We start from the raw sequence: 15,511 nt of genomic DNA on the forward strand, positions 1-15,511 counted from the left end.
ATACATTTTAAAATGAAAATAAAAGATAGTTGATGTGCCACTTCAGCCTTTACTTAAAACCTACGAGACATGTGCATCTCTTATGAGGGAAAGACGGATTACTCGTGACTTGGGCTGGTGCCCAAAGCCTCAGTATTATTAAGCTAAAGTGTATTACATGTATCTCTGTCAGCTGTTCATGTTTAACTAAACATGAACAGCTGAACAAACGTGTAACTTGCACACACAAGCAGAAGCTGACACTGCCTCTGTTGGCACAACACTGTGAATTATGCACCATGCTCCCCTCTTGGCTGTAAATTGAGTCATTATTAAAACAAGACAATGTAAAACTAATAAACAAGCAAATAAACAGAAAGGGACAGAAAGACAAATAGCAAAGGTTACTATAAGCCTCTAATTTAAGTTCATATTATCTTTTCAACAAATATGTCTGGATATAAGTTTGTATGTAAGCAAGAAATTATATTAAATAAGATAATGAATATGAGAAGTGTTGGTTAATACTTCCTCGGAACACAGGAACATACAAACCCCACACGAAAAGGCCCACAGTCGAATCAGGATCAGTACAATGACCTTCTTGCTTTGAGGCAACAATGTTAGCCACTGCAACACCGTGTGCTTTCTTAGTTTATGTTAGTAGACATGAAAGTAAAGTAAAGAAAAGAAAAGAAAAGAAAAGAAAAGAAAGCACATATCACGTATATTAATCCCTAAAGTAAAGACATCTTTCATTTCTGATCATTGCTTGTATCTGCTTTTAATTAGCTCCATTCAACACCTTGAATATAACAGATAAAATCTTCTTTAATAATGCACTATAGCTACTAGACATATCGTGGCTGGACTATACACACACTGTCTTATGGCATAGTGTCCTCATGCCTTTTAATTATTTAAATCACAGCAGAGACTTAAGTGTTCCTTTCCAATGACACCCACAGTAAATATGAATGTAAGGGTTTATTGATATTGGTCATTTCTGATAATTACTCACAAGCTACACCTCAGTTGCAACAGATATTCCTCTCTTAGTCATATTTAAAATGTAGTAGACATAGCTTCACAGTCATTATATTAAGGGGGTTAGAAAATAACTACAACCAACTTTGGACAGCATGTCCTAAAACAATAAATATTCAAAGATTAAAAACAAGCAATAAAGAGTCTGTACAAGTATGGCAGACAGCAGCGAGTTGTAACAGTGTGTGTTATATTGTGTGCGTGTTTAGCCCCACACCCTCCTGTCTGTCCGTCCCACTGATACAGATCTATTAAGGGTGAATTAATAGATGATGACGAACGATTTCAATGACATCAGATCTGTGCAGGAAAAACAATTTCCTTCCTCAAATAAAAATTTTAAGATATTTTTGCCTGTGGTTGGTCTGTGAATTTTAAGACACAGAGCTGCTCCTCGTGTGTGCGGTGAGTGCTACAAAGCATTAATATGAGCAAAAAAAAGATGTTGAATTGGCTCTTTCATTCCCTGAGGAGGGAGAAGGCGTACATGTCCATAGTGGGAGTTCAAATTGTGTGGAGACACCACCTTGACAATTTGCAAACATGTTTGGATCCGTAATTTTAAGTCATGAGAGGGGAGTTATAATCACTTATTCATACACACACAAATTGATAATTATTATTTCATACAACAGATTAACACACAGTTAATCATGTGGTTATTTCAGATGAATAAATAAAGACTGTTTGGTCTGGTTAAAGGACCATGTTGGGCCTGAATAGGTTTTCAATTTCTCATCAAAGGTTGGAATGCATGTTTGAATGCTTTTCCTGTGTCCCATTAAGAAGACTTACGACCTGGTGACCGACTTGTGTACAACATTGTGCACCTTTAGGTGTCACATTCTAGATGATGTCGTCAGACGAAATAAAATAACATAGAAATATTATGGAGGAAAACATTTTCTTATTTGAATATATTCCGTGAATTCAAAGACATAATTATTGAACAGTGGCCTGTCAACAGGCAAATATTCATATTGTTCTCCATAGAAAAAAATCCTCCCAGGGGAGGATTTGGGTGTGGTGGAGAGTGGACCAGAATGTTTTGCCTTTATGTTGTTTTGTAATCTTTCTTCCTGTTTCTTTAAGTACTGTAGATTCCTTTCAATTTATTTATTTTTTTTATAACTTTTTTTCTTTATAGGTGATGTATTAAAGGGAACATATTATACCATATTTCCCCAAGTTAAAATAGTTCCCTGGTGTCCTAATGAACATGTCAGTGACATGCTTTGGTCAAAATACCATAAGGATGAAGCACCATAGCAGTTCAATAACCCTGCTAAACCCACCCCTTTCAGAAGGCTCCGTTTTGTGCATTGTCTCTTTACATGCAAATCAGACACAGGCAAACACGAATGAGGCGTGTGTGCACGTAGTCTCTGTCATTTCCTGACATCACTAACCATTTCACATTTACAGGCTCTACAAAGACTGAACCAGCTGCAGAACCCACCTTCCTGCATGGCAGACCACCCTGGCTTCGAACCTGTATGCTTGAATGTATTCTCTCTGCAGAAAGCATTGAACATCTACAGAGCAGACTATGGGCCTTTACGTCTCAGGGGAAGCGAAACAGTAAGTTATTTTTGTTTTTCTATTTTCTTTTGTCCTTGTAGTAAAAGTACAGCTATATAAACTTATTTGTCCACTTTGTTCTATTATTATTATTATTTTTTTTCGAAGGGCAGTCTTGCTATTGTTAAAATGTTACATATGACACACACACACACACACACACACACACACACACACACACACACACACACACACACACACACACACACACACACACACACACACACACACACACACACACACACACACACACACACACACACACACACACACACACACACACACACACACACACACACACACACACACACACACACGCGCTTTGTGAGCTGGTGTTGGGGTTTTCTGGGACGGAGACTTTGTGTGCCACTGCCCAGCTGTGTCGTCCTACGGATCGAGTACCCTGACGCGGAAGGCATCTATGTGGGGTTCAGACTGGCCCTTGACTGAACCTCGTCACATAGCGCTCAATCACCTCCTTCTGGTCCGGCTTTTCGAACTGTGCAGAGAGGTCTTCAGGGATGGACATTTGCAGAACCGCCTCTGTGTATGGACCAGGCTCCGGAAAAACCTTCTCAAACACCAGGTCCATGGTTTCGTCCACGTACTCTGCAATAACAGAAAGTGCAATATTGTGTGTAATTGGTTGTGTGCATTTACTGTAAGTAAGACCTTTGTTGTAGTGTTATTTGTATAATATTTTATTTATCTAAGATTTTGTAAAGGCCATTTAATTTTTTCATGTGACTTTCAATAAAGAAAACAAAACTTACTGAACGTTGCCTGCTCTTTCACTGGCTTTGCTGTGCATTCCCCTTTTTTCGACTTTGGAAATTGGAGCCTGAACAGTGGCTCTCCATCACAGTTTGTTGCCTGTGGACGGGCTGTGTTTTCATTGAAGTGCATGACTGCCAGGTATAGTCTTGGGAGACAAAAGAATTAAATGCTAAATGAGATTATGAACTGACTGTACATATACATATAACAAGTTGAAGATGACTGCCAGGTATAGTCTTGGGAGACAAAAGAATTAAATGCTAAATGAGATTATGAACTGACTGTACATATAACAAGTTGAAGAATGCAGGACTGTTACCCTTTGTCACCTTTTTGTATTAAACAGGTCAACAAGTTTATTTTCTATTATGATTTACACTCATTTAGCTGCATATCTGGCTTATTTCGGTGTGCCTCTACGTCCTTACGTAACTGTAATAACAGAAAAGACCCTCTTTACCTGCACAGCATTCCAAGAAAAGGAAAGACAACATTCTTTGGCGCGAAGCGTAGAATGAGGCTATGAAAAGCCTCCAGTGATGATGTTTGGTAATGAGGGCTCAGCTTCACCACATCCTTCATGACCCTCTTGTTGGTCAGTGCCTTCTCCAGTCTGCAGAAGGCTGGAGTTCCTGTGAAAAAACAAGGCATTGTTATTAATAATATTAATAATAATAATAATAATAATAATAATAATAATAATAATCGGGTTAAGTAGAGGAACGATGCCTACACATGACAATGTTTACACACCTGCTGTCAACCACTTGCTCCTGTCTGTAGAAGTGCGGATTGGATGCAGACACTGGGGAAAAGCGGGGTCGTCGTGGGTGTGGACGTCCAGGACATGGTTCAAAATGGACGTCCACTTTGCAGTTCTCTCTGGCCCCGATGTGGAAGATGCAGCCGTCCAGTACATATGGTTTTTTATACTGCAAAGCCATTTTGTCAGTTTCTCACAGCCCTTGTTCTGTGAGATCTTCAACAGCTTCTTGGACAGTCCTAATAACACAAACAGTGTTAGTCTTTAATGTGCACGTACCGTAGTTAAATTACATAATAAATCTATTTACTTAGCACAAACGTATCAGAAATTAAATCGCATTCAATCAGAATTGCATTACAAATAGGCAGGAGCACATAAGTAATCATGCAAGTGTGGACAAGCAAATGATTTACAGTGATCATAAATGCTGTTTTTACGCCTCTGAGTTGGAAAGTAACGCCACGGAATCATACCTTTTTCCATGTGCCACACATCGTAGTAATGTGTGATATTGGACTCCCTCAGGAACTTCTGGATTTGGGGGTGACGGTCTGTCACAATACTCTCCATAGTAACACCCCGTTCCTCCAACAGAGCCAGGCTCCTCTTCAAGCCCTCTTTCTCCATGTGGTAGCTTCCCCCGACCTCATTACTCTTTTACATGTAAGAAAACAAAATCAAGTTAGATTATTTCAGCTGATTACAGGTACACTGTAACAGAGATGAATTACCGGCTGTCACTTACTTGAACCAGCTGTAAATCAATAACAGTGTTGGTCCTCAGGTCCATCATGGTATAGCTACCATACTTGGCACCATGTCCTAGAAAAGCATAGTAAATAGACATTTCATTCGATTTGACATTGTGTGTTTGCTTAGTGTTTTCAAGGACACTTGTGAATACATATATAAATGAGATTGTTATGCCACGTTAGAGTACTACATACCGGGAGAGTCTGCTCTCAAGTCACCACCAAGGACGACATTCTGCTGCTCACTGAGCTGCTGCAAAATAGCAGTCTGTGTCGTCTTCCACTTGTGCACAATCGCTGGCTCTATGTACATCCGAGCATGCCTTCTAAATGAGTCATATTTGAACATCTTCAACTGCATTGCCCGGAAAACCTGTGGTAGAGAGAAACAGACAGGACAGGTGCCCACACTTTAAAATTGACGACAACATATGCTGTATTCGGTTACATTTATTGCTAAATATGTCCAAATGTAATACCTTCTCAATCTTGAAGAAAGAGGCACCAGTGGTATACACTGCGGTGGATAGCTGCAGGTTCCCAGCAGGAGTGCTACCAACAAGTGGCTGGCTATTCCACTTTCTGGAGAACTCACAATGCAGACACTGCTGTTCCACAGAGAGGAACGTGCCTAGCCTTCTTGACCGCACGTCACAGTTCCGCTTACACACAGGGCACACCTGAAACAGCTCCATTAGGCAGTCCTCGTACACAATGTAAGTGGGAGTCTTATGAACAGTAACAGAAGACTTCTTTCTGCAATAAACACAAATGATTCAAAATTAGACGAATGCCAAGTAGAGGAAATTCACACAAATGATTAATCACATGTTTACGTTGAAAGATCAAGGAACTCACGTCACATCAGCGGACTCATTCAAGGTGTCCACAGGGTCATATGTGGAATCATGTGGCACCTGGATGTCAACATAACTGCCTTCTGCAGGCTCCTCTTCCTCCTCTTCCAATACTGTGCATCGTCTCTTACGTGGTCTCTTTATAGGTATTGATGTCAAAAACGGCAGAGCAGCTGCTGTGCCAACACCAACATCAGTTGAGGGAATATGTGTCTGTGTGTCTTAGAAAAAGACAGATAATGTTAATGTCTATGCAAATTTCTAAAAACGGTAAGCAATCCCATTGCTAATCAGTAAGGGTACACAAATGCAGAAGATATCTAATCATGTAATACAGCAACTTCTGGTCAACTAACCTGCACTTCTGAAATGAGGTTGTAGAGTCTTCATTGAAAGCTGTGTTCCAGTTGAGCGTGTTGATGTTGCTGTTGGGGGGTCCGTCTGGCACGCCACATGATGACCCTTTTCCACCGGTCCGGATGTGCTAGCCTGAACGCAAAGAGCAGCGATATGTAATGCATGCCTTCCCCTAATTTGGCAACAAACGATGCAGAAATCTACCTACTTAATATGAAATTATAATAAGAACGTAGTCAATACATTAAAAGAAAATAGTCTCACAATGTATGCCTTTGTATCCTTAGTGCCGACCAGCTACCTCATAAAGTAACGAGGTTTGTCCCTACTGTTTGTTAGCTCGGAGGATACGAGTCTGCTCGTGCAAGCAGCGCAGCAAAGAAACATGAAACTTGAAAAGTATACGAACGTAGAGCGTATTTCGCCGGCCACAACAACACACCACAGTCACCAAGTCAACGTCCTGCACTGGCACGGCATAAACTTTCAGTCAGTCTCTAATAAAATAGCAGCAGGCAAGAGCAAACACGTGGTCACGTCTCTGGTGCTACGTTAGCTAATAGCAGTTAGCATGTGCTAGCGTTACACGAACAATGGCAAACAAAGCATACGTTTCCCAAACAATACTTACAGTTTGCTCCACAGCGGTCTCTCGACGGAGAGTTGGTACTGATCCCATTTTCAGCTTCAATCTTCTGCTCAGTCCAGAATTGTACTGACCAAGGTTTACAAAGCAGTCCGACGCGAAATGGTGCGAACACACAAACACACGTTTGCTGACTTTATCCGGCACATCGGCTTCATACATAAAATGTACCCACTGGACACGCACGTCCCCTGAGGCTGGAAGTTTGTGTAAAACAGTGTGATCCGCTGTGCAGCCACGTACAGCACACTTGTCCCTCCGCGTTGACATGATACTGCTTTTCCTCCCTCGCCTGTACTCTTGCATTTTATAGGGACAACGTGGACCTGAGGTGGAGCTCTCTAAGTAAAGTGGTTGGTGGGTGGTAACATTCGCGGTGAAATGCGCATGTTGCCCTCATAAGCGCAGGGAATTCAACATCGAGTGTTTTATCGCCGATACTTAAACTAAGTGGGACCACGATAAAAGCACCGAGTATTCTTTTTCCACACTTTGGGGACTGGCAGGGCCTCCACAGTCCCAAATATAAGTATTGAAATGGTTAAAAAGTTGATTTTGCATAATATGTCCTCTTTAACTTATATTAATATATAAATAAAAAAAAACACACGAAGATGTTAAAGAGTAATCACTTTTTTAACAATCGCCTCAACTATGTCGTCTAAATTAGTGTGGGGACAAAAAAAAAACATGAATATGTCATCCAAACGAATTTACTATGGTAGATTGCAAGTTAAGATTCTTACCTGTGGCCCAAAGGTTGCCTCTTGGATTCAGTTTAATTTTTGCAACTGTATTTCTAAGCTCAGTCAAGTAGAAACTGACAGCAGCGGTGAAACACAAAAGAAAACAAGAGAAGATACGTAAATAAGCCACACTGGCAAACGTTATTCAGCGTAAACATCATCTCTGCGCGTAGTGGCGAACTAGTCCTGAAGGAAGAAAAGCTCCAAGTCTGCTGTTAGCTGTGCGTTGTTGCTCAGGCTTTATAGGCTCTCCTAACAGGGGGGCTTACGTTGCCCGTTACTTTATTCAGCCGTAATGCTGCAAAAAAGTGTAATCTGTCGATTCACTGTCGTGAGAGAGTGTCTGTGCGTTTTTACGCACCGCATGATTCACCAAAGATCATGTCGGTCTTCCCAGCAGCCACCAAAATTCTCAGATTCAGATCATGTAAACAATGGGCAATGGCAAGGTTAATACTAGCTAGCAGCATGAAAAGTAAGCCCACTTTTGTAATTGTTTCTGACAAGGTGCTGCAAAGTGACCCTCATCTGACTCATAGGCTAGTTTGGTCATAACAAAACAAATTTTAATGCAACAAAGGTGTTGATGGTCGGGAAATTGCTTCATTCATTCATTCATTGCTGTGAATTATCATCTCCATTAAATAATGATAAAGCCACATTAAAGAGACCAAAGACCACATATTACTACTGCTCACATCTATTGAATTGGGAACAAGAGAAACTGAGACAAGTGAAAAAGACATAGTGGATGGCAACCAGATTTCATATTTAATACCACTGAAATCAGTTCTCATAAAATACTTCACATATCTTATTTAACAATGACTCAACGGGAAATAAACAAGACTTAATTTATCTTTAAGAATGTCTTTTCACATTCTGTGAATTACAAATAAAGACTGACTTTGAACCAAATTTAAACTAGTTTTCACAAAAATATTTTTAAAGCTTGGATTTTTCAAATGTAAACATCCTATCCACATTTCTACAAAATGTCTAAACAAATGGTACAAAAAAGCCTGTTGGGTTTGACAAAGTCTAACTAATTTCTGTTTATTGAAAGGCATGACTGAGGTTCCTGGACGTAGCTTATCCTTCTTGAGTTCTGAAGTCTGGGTACCTCACTCCCGATGGACTAACACAAACAGACCCAGCATGAAGAGGACGGCATACTGCAAAATGAAAATTAGAATCACATTAGAAATGTTAACACTAAGGAGTTGAGCAAATTTCAGCTGGGACAAAGTCAACAACAAACTTACTTTGAACTTGGGATAATCGTTCATGAGAATGGTGACAATTCCAATGTATGGCACAAACCTGGAGGGGACACAGATATTGAGTTTGTAAACATCAGGTAGCTGCTGTGCTGTACATCTATCTCCATTCTCATCCCCATTAAGAATTGTGGTGGTTTCTCCTCTTGCACATCAAGTGTCATTATCCGCCCAGTTCCGTGTTGGTCTATCCCTACAAGGACGACCACAAACACACCTCCAACTCCACGCAGACTGTACGTGCTCCCTAACTTGGCTCCCAGTTGGTGGTGCACGTTTGTTAGGGTAAAAAGAGACATCTAAGAAGGCGGTAGCCATGGAAACTTGCTTGCGGTTATATAGGGAGGAAATACAAACAAGGGCAACTCCTGGTGAATAAGCGATGCTACTGAAATGGAATGTGAGATTGAGTATGCATGCACAAAACTCTGACTGACACAGCGCTTGTTTTAGTATGAACAGAAGCGCAGGCATGCATGTGCATGCAGAAATTTAAAGCACCTCTCCACAGATGTGCAACATAGCACATGACAACCTTAAATCCCTTTGTGATGTCATGGAGTTATATACATAAAATTAAATCAACAGAAAACACGAATATACATTGCTGATATTAACGTGGCTTATGTAGTTAAAGTAATAATGAATAAACAAACACAAATCCAAGTAGCAGTTTGTAATAACTGATTATTTTCTACACATGTAATGACTTAAAGTTGTAAGTGTTTGAACATACTCAAGACAACAACATTTGAATCAATTCAGTCTGCATAAAACTCAAAACAAAAGAATGACTAGGGCTATCAATAAAACCACTTCATTAAAATATGTTTCTATTCTATCCACCTCTTCTTCATATTTCAGACTCCCTTATGGATATTCCCACTTACAGTCCGAGCACGCCTCGCCTTGGCACGACTCTGCACGGTTTGGTATGGTTTTCCATTACTATAGTACCTCATCAATGTGGGTGGAGTTATCATAGCATGAAACTGCCGTGACTTTGTTTTATACGTGACACACACAAACCAGTGACGAGTAAAGCAATCAGTTCATTAAAAAGTTTTGTTCACAGAATCGTTCAGTACTTTCTGCATGACCGGAGCACAGACTCCATCTGACACTGAAATACAGTGGAAGGGGTTGATATGCGGCTCTCTGCATGCAATCACAGCTTTTGGCACTGTGGTCGCTAAATATACCCAATTCCTCTGTTAAATATTGAGAAGTTAGACATTTCTTTGCTAAATGTCGGAGATTAACACATTTTTTCAGGATTTGTGAGTTTTTTTAACTGATCTACAGTTCGGCATTGTTCGGTCGCTTCCAGTGCCGACATTCTGCTAATCAGTGGCCAGCAGTCGGTCCATGTCACAAATAGTATCGGCTTGGCTCACTTGGAATCTCGCAAGAGCAGATCTTAAAAAAAGTACCAGGTACTAGGTACCATCACTAATGAAAAAGCAAAAATTAGCCCCATGCCGGGACAGTGTATTGGAGAAAAAGAAGCTTCCTATAAAGCTGTTTTAAAGACATCTGTACCATTATGCATTTTCTGACGAAGTACTTACCCCCTAGCTCTTCCAACTACATCTTTTTTCTCCAGCCAGTGTTGGCCCTGCTTGTACAGCCCTCTGTCATCCACTGCATTGTTGTCCCCTTTGGTCAAGAACTTAATGTCTCCATTATCCCTGTGAACAAAGAATCACCATGAACATTGTGTCCCCTTCATATAAATGTCCCACAGTCTTCTATGAGCATTTTCATGTAGTTAAATATGATGAAGTTCTCAGATACACAGGTATTGGAATGATAATGAAAGCACAATTTCATTATAGACTAGAGCAAGTGCAGTCATACTTTTCATGGATCTTCAGTACTCGATGTACTATTGGGATCTCTCTGCCTTCTATTCTGAAGACAACGATCTCTCCGACTCTGATGGGATCTTCTACTCGGTTGGTCAGGAACAGCAGGTCTCCTCTGTGGAAAGCTGGCTCCATACTCCCACTGAAATTAAGGATAAATACACATTAGGAAATTTCTTTAGTAACATTTGAATCCTTTAAATATTTGACATGTCCACCTTGAATTGCTAAACTAAGTATTTGCTTAACAGACATTATCTGCAGGCATGTCTTTTAAATAGGTAAAAAAGAAATTACACTGACAAAACAAATGTTATTGTTTGCAACGCCATAATTTACATGAATGTTTAGGACAGACATTCATCCACAAAATGTGAGACAGTGGAACGTGACTTTATTTTATTCAGTGGTGTAGCCTACGTCTATAACTACTTAAAAATGCTGATTGATACATATCAACACATATTCTTTGACCTAATTTGAACTCATTCCCACACTTGTGTTTTTGCAAATACAAGTTGGGGATCTAAATATAATAACATTCATGTGCAGTGAATTGTGCTGGTGGTCTGGCAATGCATGCATGAGTGTGTCTTTTTATGCAACCGGATAGGGCTCAACGTGCTCGATCGTAGCACTTTACTAGCACTGCACGCTAATGCATCACAGTTTTACAAATAGAAAAAAGTCTTAGATGAATGACCAGACAAAGAACGGTTCAAAAGACCCCCATGACGAGTCATTGCAAGGACCTGCGAAGCCTGGAACTTCTGGCTCCCTAAGGAGAAAATTATTTCTTTTTGTAATCACCTTAAAAGTGAGATATAGAAAGTTTAAAGAACAAAACATTTCAGGTATTTGTAACAACTGATGGCCATTCATGATAAAAGCATACTTTAACTAATGTCTGCAGATCATGTAACTTCAAACATTCATGTGCAGAACAGTAGTACATTATAGTAGAGTACATTATGAATCATGCAGTGATGTTGATAGGTTTTCAATGTAGTGAGTCCTGGGACCCACATGTGCTCATTTGTGTGGATCCCTGGGAAATTCAATAGGTCCACAATAAAATTGAGAGATTGTACAGTTAACTCCTGTTTGATGCTGGTAGCCTATGCTGAATTTGTGTTCATTCATTAATTCATTGTGCCTGGATTCACCAATAGAAAAAGGTGCGAGCAAGCTAATGCTACCTAACTCACAGAGCGGGACACGCATTATCATTTGACAAAGGCTGCAGGCATTGTGCATGTAGAGGAGGGACAGACTAATCAGTGGTGTGTGTGTGTGTGTGTGTGTGTGTGTGTGTGTGTGTGTGTGTGTGTGTGTGTGTGTGTGTGTGTGAAAGAGGGAGAGAGAGAGAGAGAGAGAGAAAAAGAGAGAGAGAGAGAGAGAGAGCAGGGAAATGAATGAAAGGACGATTCGCTGTATTTTTAAATTGTGTTGAAAAAAAGAAGACAGAATCCTGTGCAAAATGATCACCTCTGTTATTCACACGGACACACAAATCAAAGAAAAAAACAGTGACAGAACAAAAACAAGAACTTAGACCATTAAAGTCCTCATGCACACAATATGTGTAGAAACATAATAACCTTATATTATATTAATATACACTAACAGACGTTGTAAAGGTGAGTAAGCACGTGTTTTCTAAATCTAAATCTTACACTTTATTAATCGCCTTAGGGAAATTATTTCTCTGCATTTGACCCATCCTAGAATTAGGAGCAGTGGGCTGCCACACTGAGTGGCGCCCAGGGAGCAACAGGCCCATTTGACCTGGTGGGACTTGAACCGGCGACTTTCCGGTTACAAGCCAAGTTCCCTTTCCACTTGACCACAGACTGCCTACTGCAACTTGCATGAATGTGTGTGAGTCTGTGTGCATCAGAGCACACACAGACCGGGAGAAGAAACACAGCAGATCAAAAAGAGGAATCATCATACAATGTCTACGTTATGGAGTGAGGAAACATGTTCAATAGCATACAATGCTAAATCTGCATTTAGGTAAGAGGGCGCACAAAGATGTAAGAGGGTTATTTCATTATCAATATAACGAGGTTCGATATACTGTATATCGGTAAATGTACACGGTAGATAGATGTTTATAAACTGTGCAAAGGCAAACACACATCAAAGCACAACACCAATGCATGACTTTTCATGTCTATACACAAGTTAAAAACCACAATCAACTGGTTTATTCAGGCACATAGATGTCGCCGCTGATGATGACATTTCAATACATTGTACAGCCCTGACGGAAATGATACGCAGTGTACTTGTGAGTGTTTAATCATGATGCGTGATAATACTATGTATTGTCCTATCCCCACATTTAAAAGCTCAGTACATGACTGTAACTTACCTAAGAACAACAACTATAGGACTCTCGCTTCCAGTGACAACCATCAGTCCCTTCCAGATCATCAGCGCAGAGGAAACGATCATACCAAAGTTGAGCACCTGGTAATACAGCTGCAGGACAAAGGCACAGCATTGCATTTCTGTCAGAAGAAAGGCTTCAGCATAGCACATTACAGTATACAAGTACCATTAAGATCGGGCACACAATCTGGTGTAGAATGCCACAGAGGCATCTCAATAACTCTTAGATTTGAGATAAGAGGTGATGAACACATCTGGCCTCAGTTCACGACGATAGTGTAGAAAATGAGGAAGGCAGCTAGCTACACTGAGGTTAGAATTATTATTTGATCAGTGTTTTTTGCACCAGTGTATTTCCACGGCTTTTATATTGTCTTATAAAAGAAACCCTCCAGGTTAGACGCATTTATTTTGTAGGTGGCTAACATGTGTCCGGCAGACTCAGGCTGCAGCGATAAAAAGCGCTCGGCGGCTAATTACCGTTAGCTTTGAGCTTTACGACAACAGTCGTTTGTACGAGAGTGAAGTAGCTGCCGTGCACCTACCTGCCGCTTATTCATGCGACGAACATCGTCGAGAAAGTCTAAAGACAACATTGTTGAAATACTACAGCGTAGAAAAGGCGTCTAAAATCACATGAAAACGCTCAAGGGTCGAGCATATGGATGGAAACACGACCAGGCACCGAAAGTTGCATCCGAATCTTCCGGGTGCGCTCAACCGGAAGTCCCGCCCACACCGAGAACAGAGACCGCTGAGGTGTCAGCTCAGGATACGAGAGAGAGAGGGGGAGAGAGAGAGAGAGCGAGAGAGAGAGAGAGAGAGAGACTACGTGTCCCCAATCCTAGTAGGTAGCTTCTAACGGACACATCAACCTACAAAACTGCAAGATATTTTCCCGTACACATCTCCCAATCCTTCTATCTATCCATCAAAGATATCAAAGTAGATATCAAAACTGAAAAAAAAAAAATATTTTATCAACAGTTAACTACTTGTAAAAGTAAATTAACTCAATACTGGCTCCTACACACTTCCTTGAGAAAATTAGATGTAGTGAGGGCCACAATAAAACAGTTTATTAGTTGTAATGAAAGTTGTGACTTGCCAAGAGAGAGTTTTTCTCTCTTGTGAGTCATATTTTTATATGATCATTGTGAGACGGGCCAGATGTTAATTGTAGTGATTGGTAATGGAAAGCAATGTTTATCATTTGAATGCAGCTAATATGTCATCAATTATTAAAGGATAAATTATTTCCATCAGTACAAGGGAAAGCCACAACATCAAAAAAAATCAGTCAAGAGTTTTAATGTGAATGATCAGTTTAATCTCTACTTCATTTGACTGACAGAAACAGAGTTTACAGCCATTAATATTTTTATCGAAAGTAGCAGCAAATTCATAGTGAATTGTTCAGCTCATCTCTGCACACTGTTTTAGATCGGTTCATTTTAATAGACAGCCTTGTTTATATTTTGCATGTTTATTACACGTAAACGTGTACTAGGCTTGGTGTAAAAAGTTTTTTTGACTGTTATATTACTGTTAAATCAATAGATCGTCATTAACGACCTGGAACATTCAGGGAATATTTCTATGTGTTGTTGATCCGAAAGAAGCTTGGATAAATGTGGATAGAAATGTAACTTGGATGTGCGGCAAGTGGAAATAAATGTGCAAACCCTTCACATGACTCCTTCTTGCCTTTGCTTGGCTTTGGAATTAAGTGTACGTTCGGCACTACAAAGTGCATTAAGTGATAATACAATTGGTGACCATAAGAAGACATTTTTGGTTGTTGACTCAGTCATGACATAATTAGTTTGTTTATACATGCATGGCTCATACAGAATATGCTGTATTTTTATGTATATATGAGGCTCCAGCTGTATGTTTGCATGTTTATTCATTGAACAGTGTCAGCTGTTACATTCCCACAACCCTGCAGAGTTCAGGTATTCATTACACTGTTTTCTTTTCTCAGATAGTTTTTAAACCTCACGTTGATATTTTATTTTGTTTTTCTGCAAAAAATAAAAAATAATCTGAATACCTGAATCTATACTTCCATATATACTCAATATTTAAGCACTCAAGCACTGAATCAAATTACTGCAACCCTCGCCTTCAAATGCTGTGGTTTTGTGGTAATACCAAAATGTAAAGTGACTGAAAAGATATAAGAGCCACCATTATAATTTAAACAATATCTTCTCATCCACTGAAGCTGCTGGATGTTTTATTGTCCTCTTGAATATAAATGTCCCTATGACAGGTGACAGTGAGGGTATTTTGTTGCAGATATTATTGATACCTTATGATACCCACATGTCACATGTTGTGATACCCAGTGGTTGCTGTGGTGAGCTTCATGCACACCGGATGAATACTTACCCACAATATGGCACATGAGGAGGTGCCATTTTGAGTGGTAACTGGTCTCTATTTATAT

General features: G+C 40.0%; 2 protein-coding genes across 3 annotated transcripts; both read right to left on the minus strand.

Annotated features, from left to right (window-relative positions):
- Positions 1-2,892: 2,892 nt before the first annotated feature.
- On the minus strand, positions 2,893-7,183 carry LOC131459881 (uncharacterized). 2 transcript variants are annotated; one of them, XM_058630018.1, is made up of 11 exons: positions 6,381-6,641; positions 6,116-6,248; positions 5,761-5,980; positions 5,382-5,658; positions 5,098-5,275; positions 4,896-4,972; positions 4,624-4,804; positions 4,138-4,386; positions 3,845-4,016; positions 3,381-3,529; positions 2,893-3,216 (listed from the first exon to the last, which is right to left on the minus strand). In XM_058630018.1, exons 2-11 carry the CDS (start codon positions 6,147-6,149, stop codon positions 3,038-3,040), a joined length of 1,716 nt encoding a protein of 571 aa, XP_058486001.1. In that variant the 5' UTR covers positions 6,150-6,248; positions 6,381-6,641; the 3' UTR covers positions 2,893-3,037. The 2 variants fall into 2 exon arrangements, with proteins under 2 accessions (XP_058486001.1, XP_058486000.1); XM_058630017.1 differs by lacking the exon at positions 6,381-6,641 and adding an exon at positions 6,748-7,183 and having other exon boundaries at positions 2,894-3,216.
- A 1,073-nt stretch (positions 7,184-8,256) lies between these two features.
- On the minus strand, positions 8,257-13,790 carry sec11a (SEC11 homolog A, signal peptidase complex subunit). The gene is made up of 6 exons (XM_058630019.1): positions 13,602-13,790; positions 13,037-13,146; positions 10,649-10,798; positions 10,360-10,479; positions 8,774-8,831; positions 8,257-8,683 (listed from the first exon to the last, which is right to left on the minus strand). The coding sequence occupies exons 1-6, from the start codon at positions 13,650-13,652 to the stop codon at positions 8,633-8,635; spliced, it is 540 nt and encodes a 179-aa protein (XP_058486002.1). The 5' UTR covers positions 13,653-13,790; the 3' UTR covers positions 8,257-8,632.
- Between the last annotated feature and the right edge of the window lie 1,721 nt (positions 13,791-15,511).

Source organism: Solea solea, chromosome 5 (genome assembly GCF_958295425.1).
Source record: "Solea solea chromosome 5, fSolSol10.1, whole genome shotgun sequence".
NCBI classification, from domain to species: Eukaryota; Metazoa; Chordata; class Actinopteri; order Pleuronectiformes; family Soleidae; genus Solea; species Solea solea.

What these genes read in the sequence shown, in the direction of transcription:
- LOC131459881 (XM_058630017.1), bottom strand. Translation starts at nt 7,068, where the DNA reads ATGCAAGAGTACAGGCGAGGGAGGAAAAGCAGTATCATGTCAACGCGG. An exon ending in AGACCGCTGTGGAGCAAACT is followed by an intron (nt 6,249 to 6,747) that starts GTAAGTATTGTT and finishes CTTTGCGTTCAG; the next exon opens with GCTAGCACATCCGGACCGGT. An exon ending in AATGAGTCCGCTGATGTGAC is followed by an intron (nt 5,659 to 5,760) that starts GTGAGTTCCTTG and finishes TGTTTATTGCAG; the next exon opens with AAAGAAGTCTTCTGTTACTG.
- sec11a (XM_058630019.1), bottom strand. Translation starts at nt 13,652, where the DNA reads ATGTTGTCTTTAGACTTTCTCGACGATGTTCGTCGCATGAATAAGCGG. An exon ending in GTCGCATGAATAAGCGGCAG is followed by an intron (nt 13,147 to 13,601) that starts GTAGGTGCACGG and finishes TTTGTCCTGCAG; the next exon opens with CTGTATTACCAGGTGCTCAA. An exon ending in CCTATAGTTGTTGTTCTTAG is followed by an intron (nt 10,799 to 13,036) that starts GTAAGTTACAGT and finishes CCTTAATTTCAG; the next exon opens with TGGGAGTATGGAGCCAGCTT.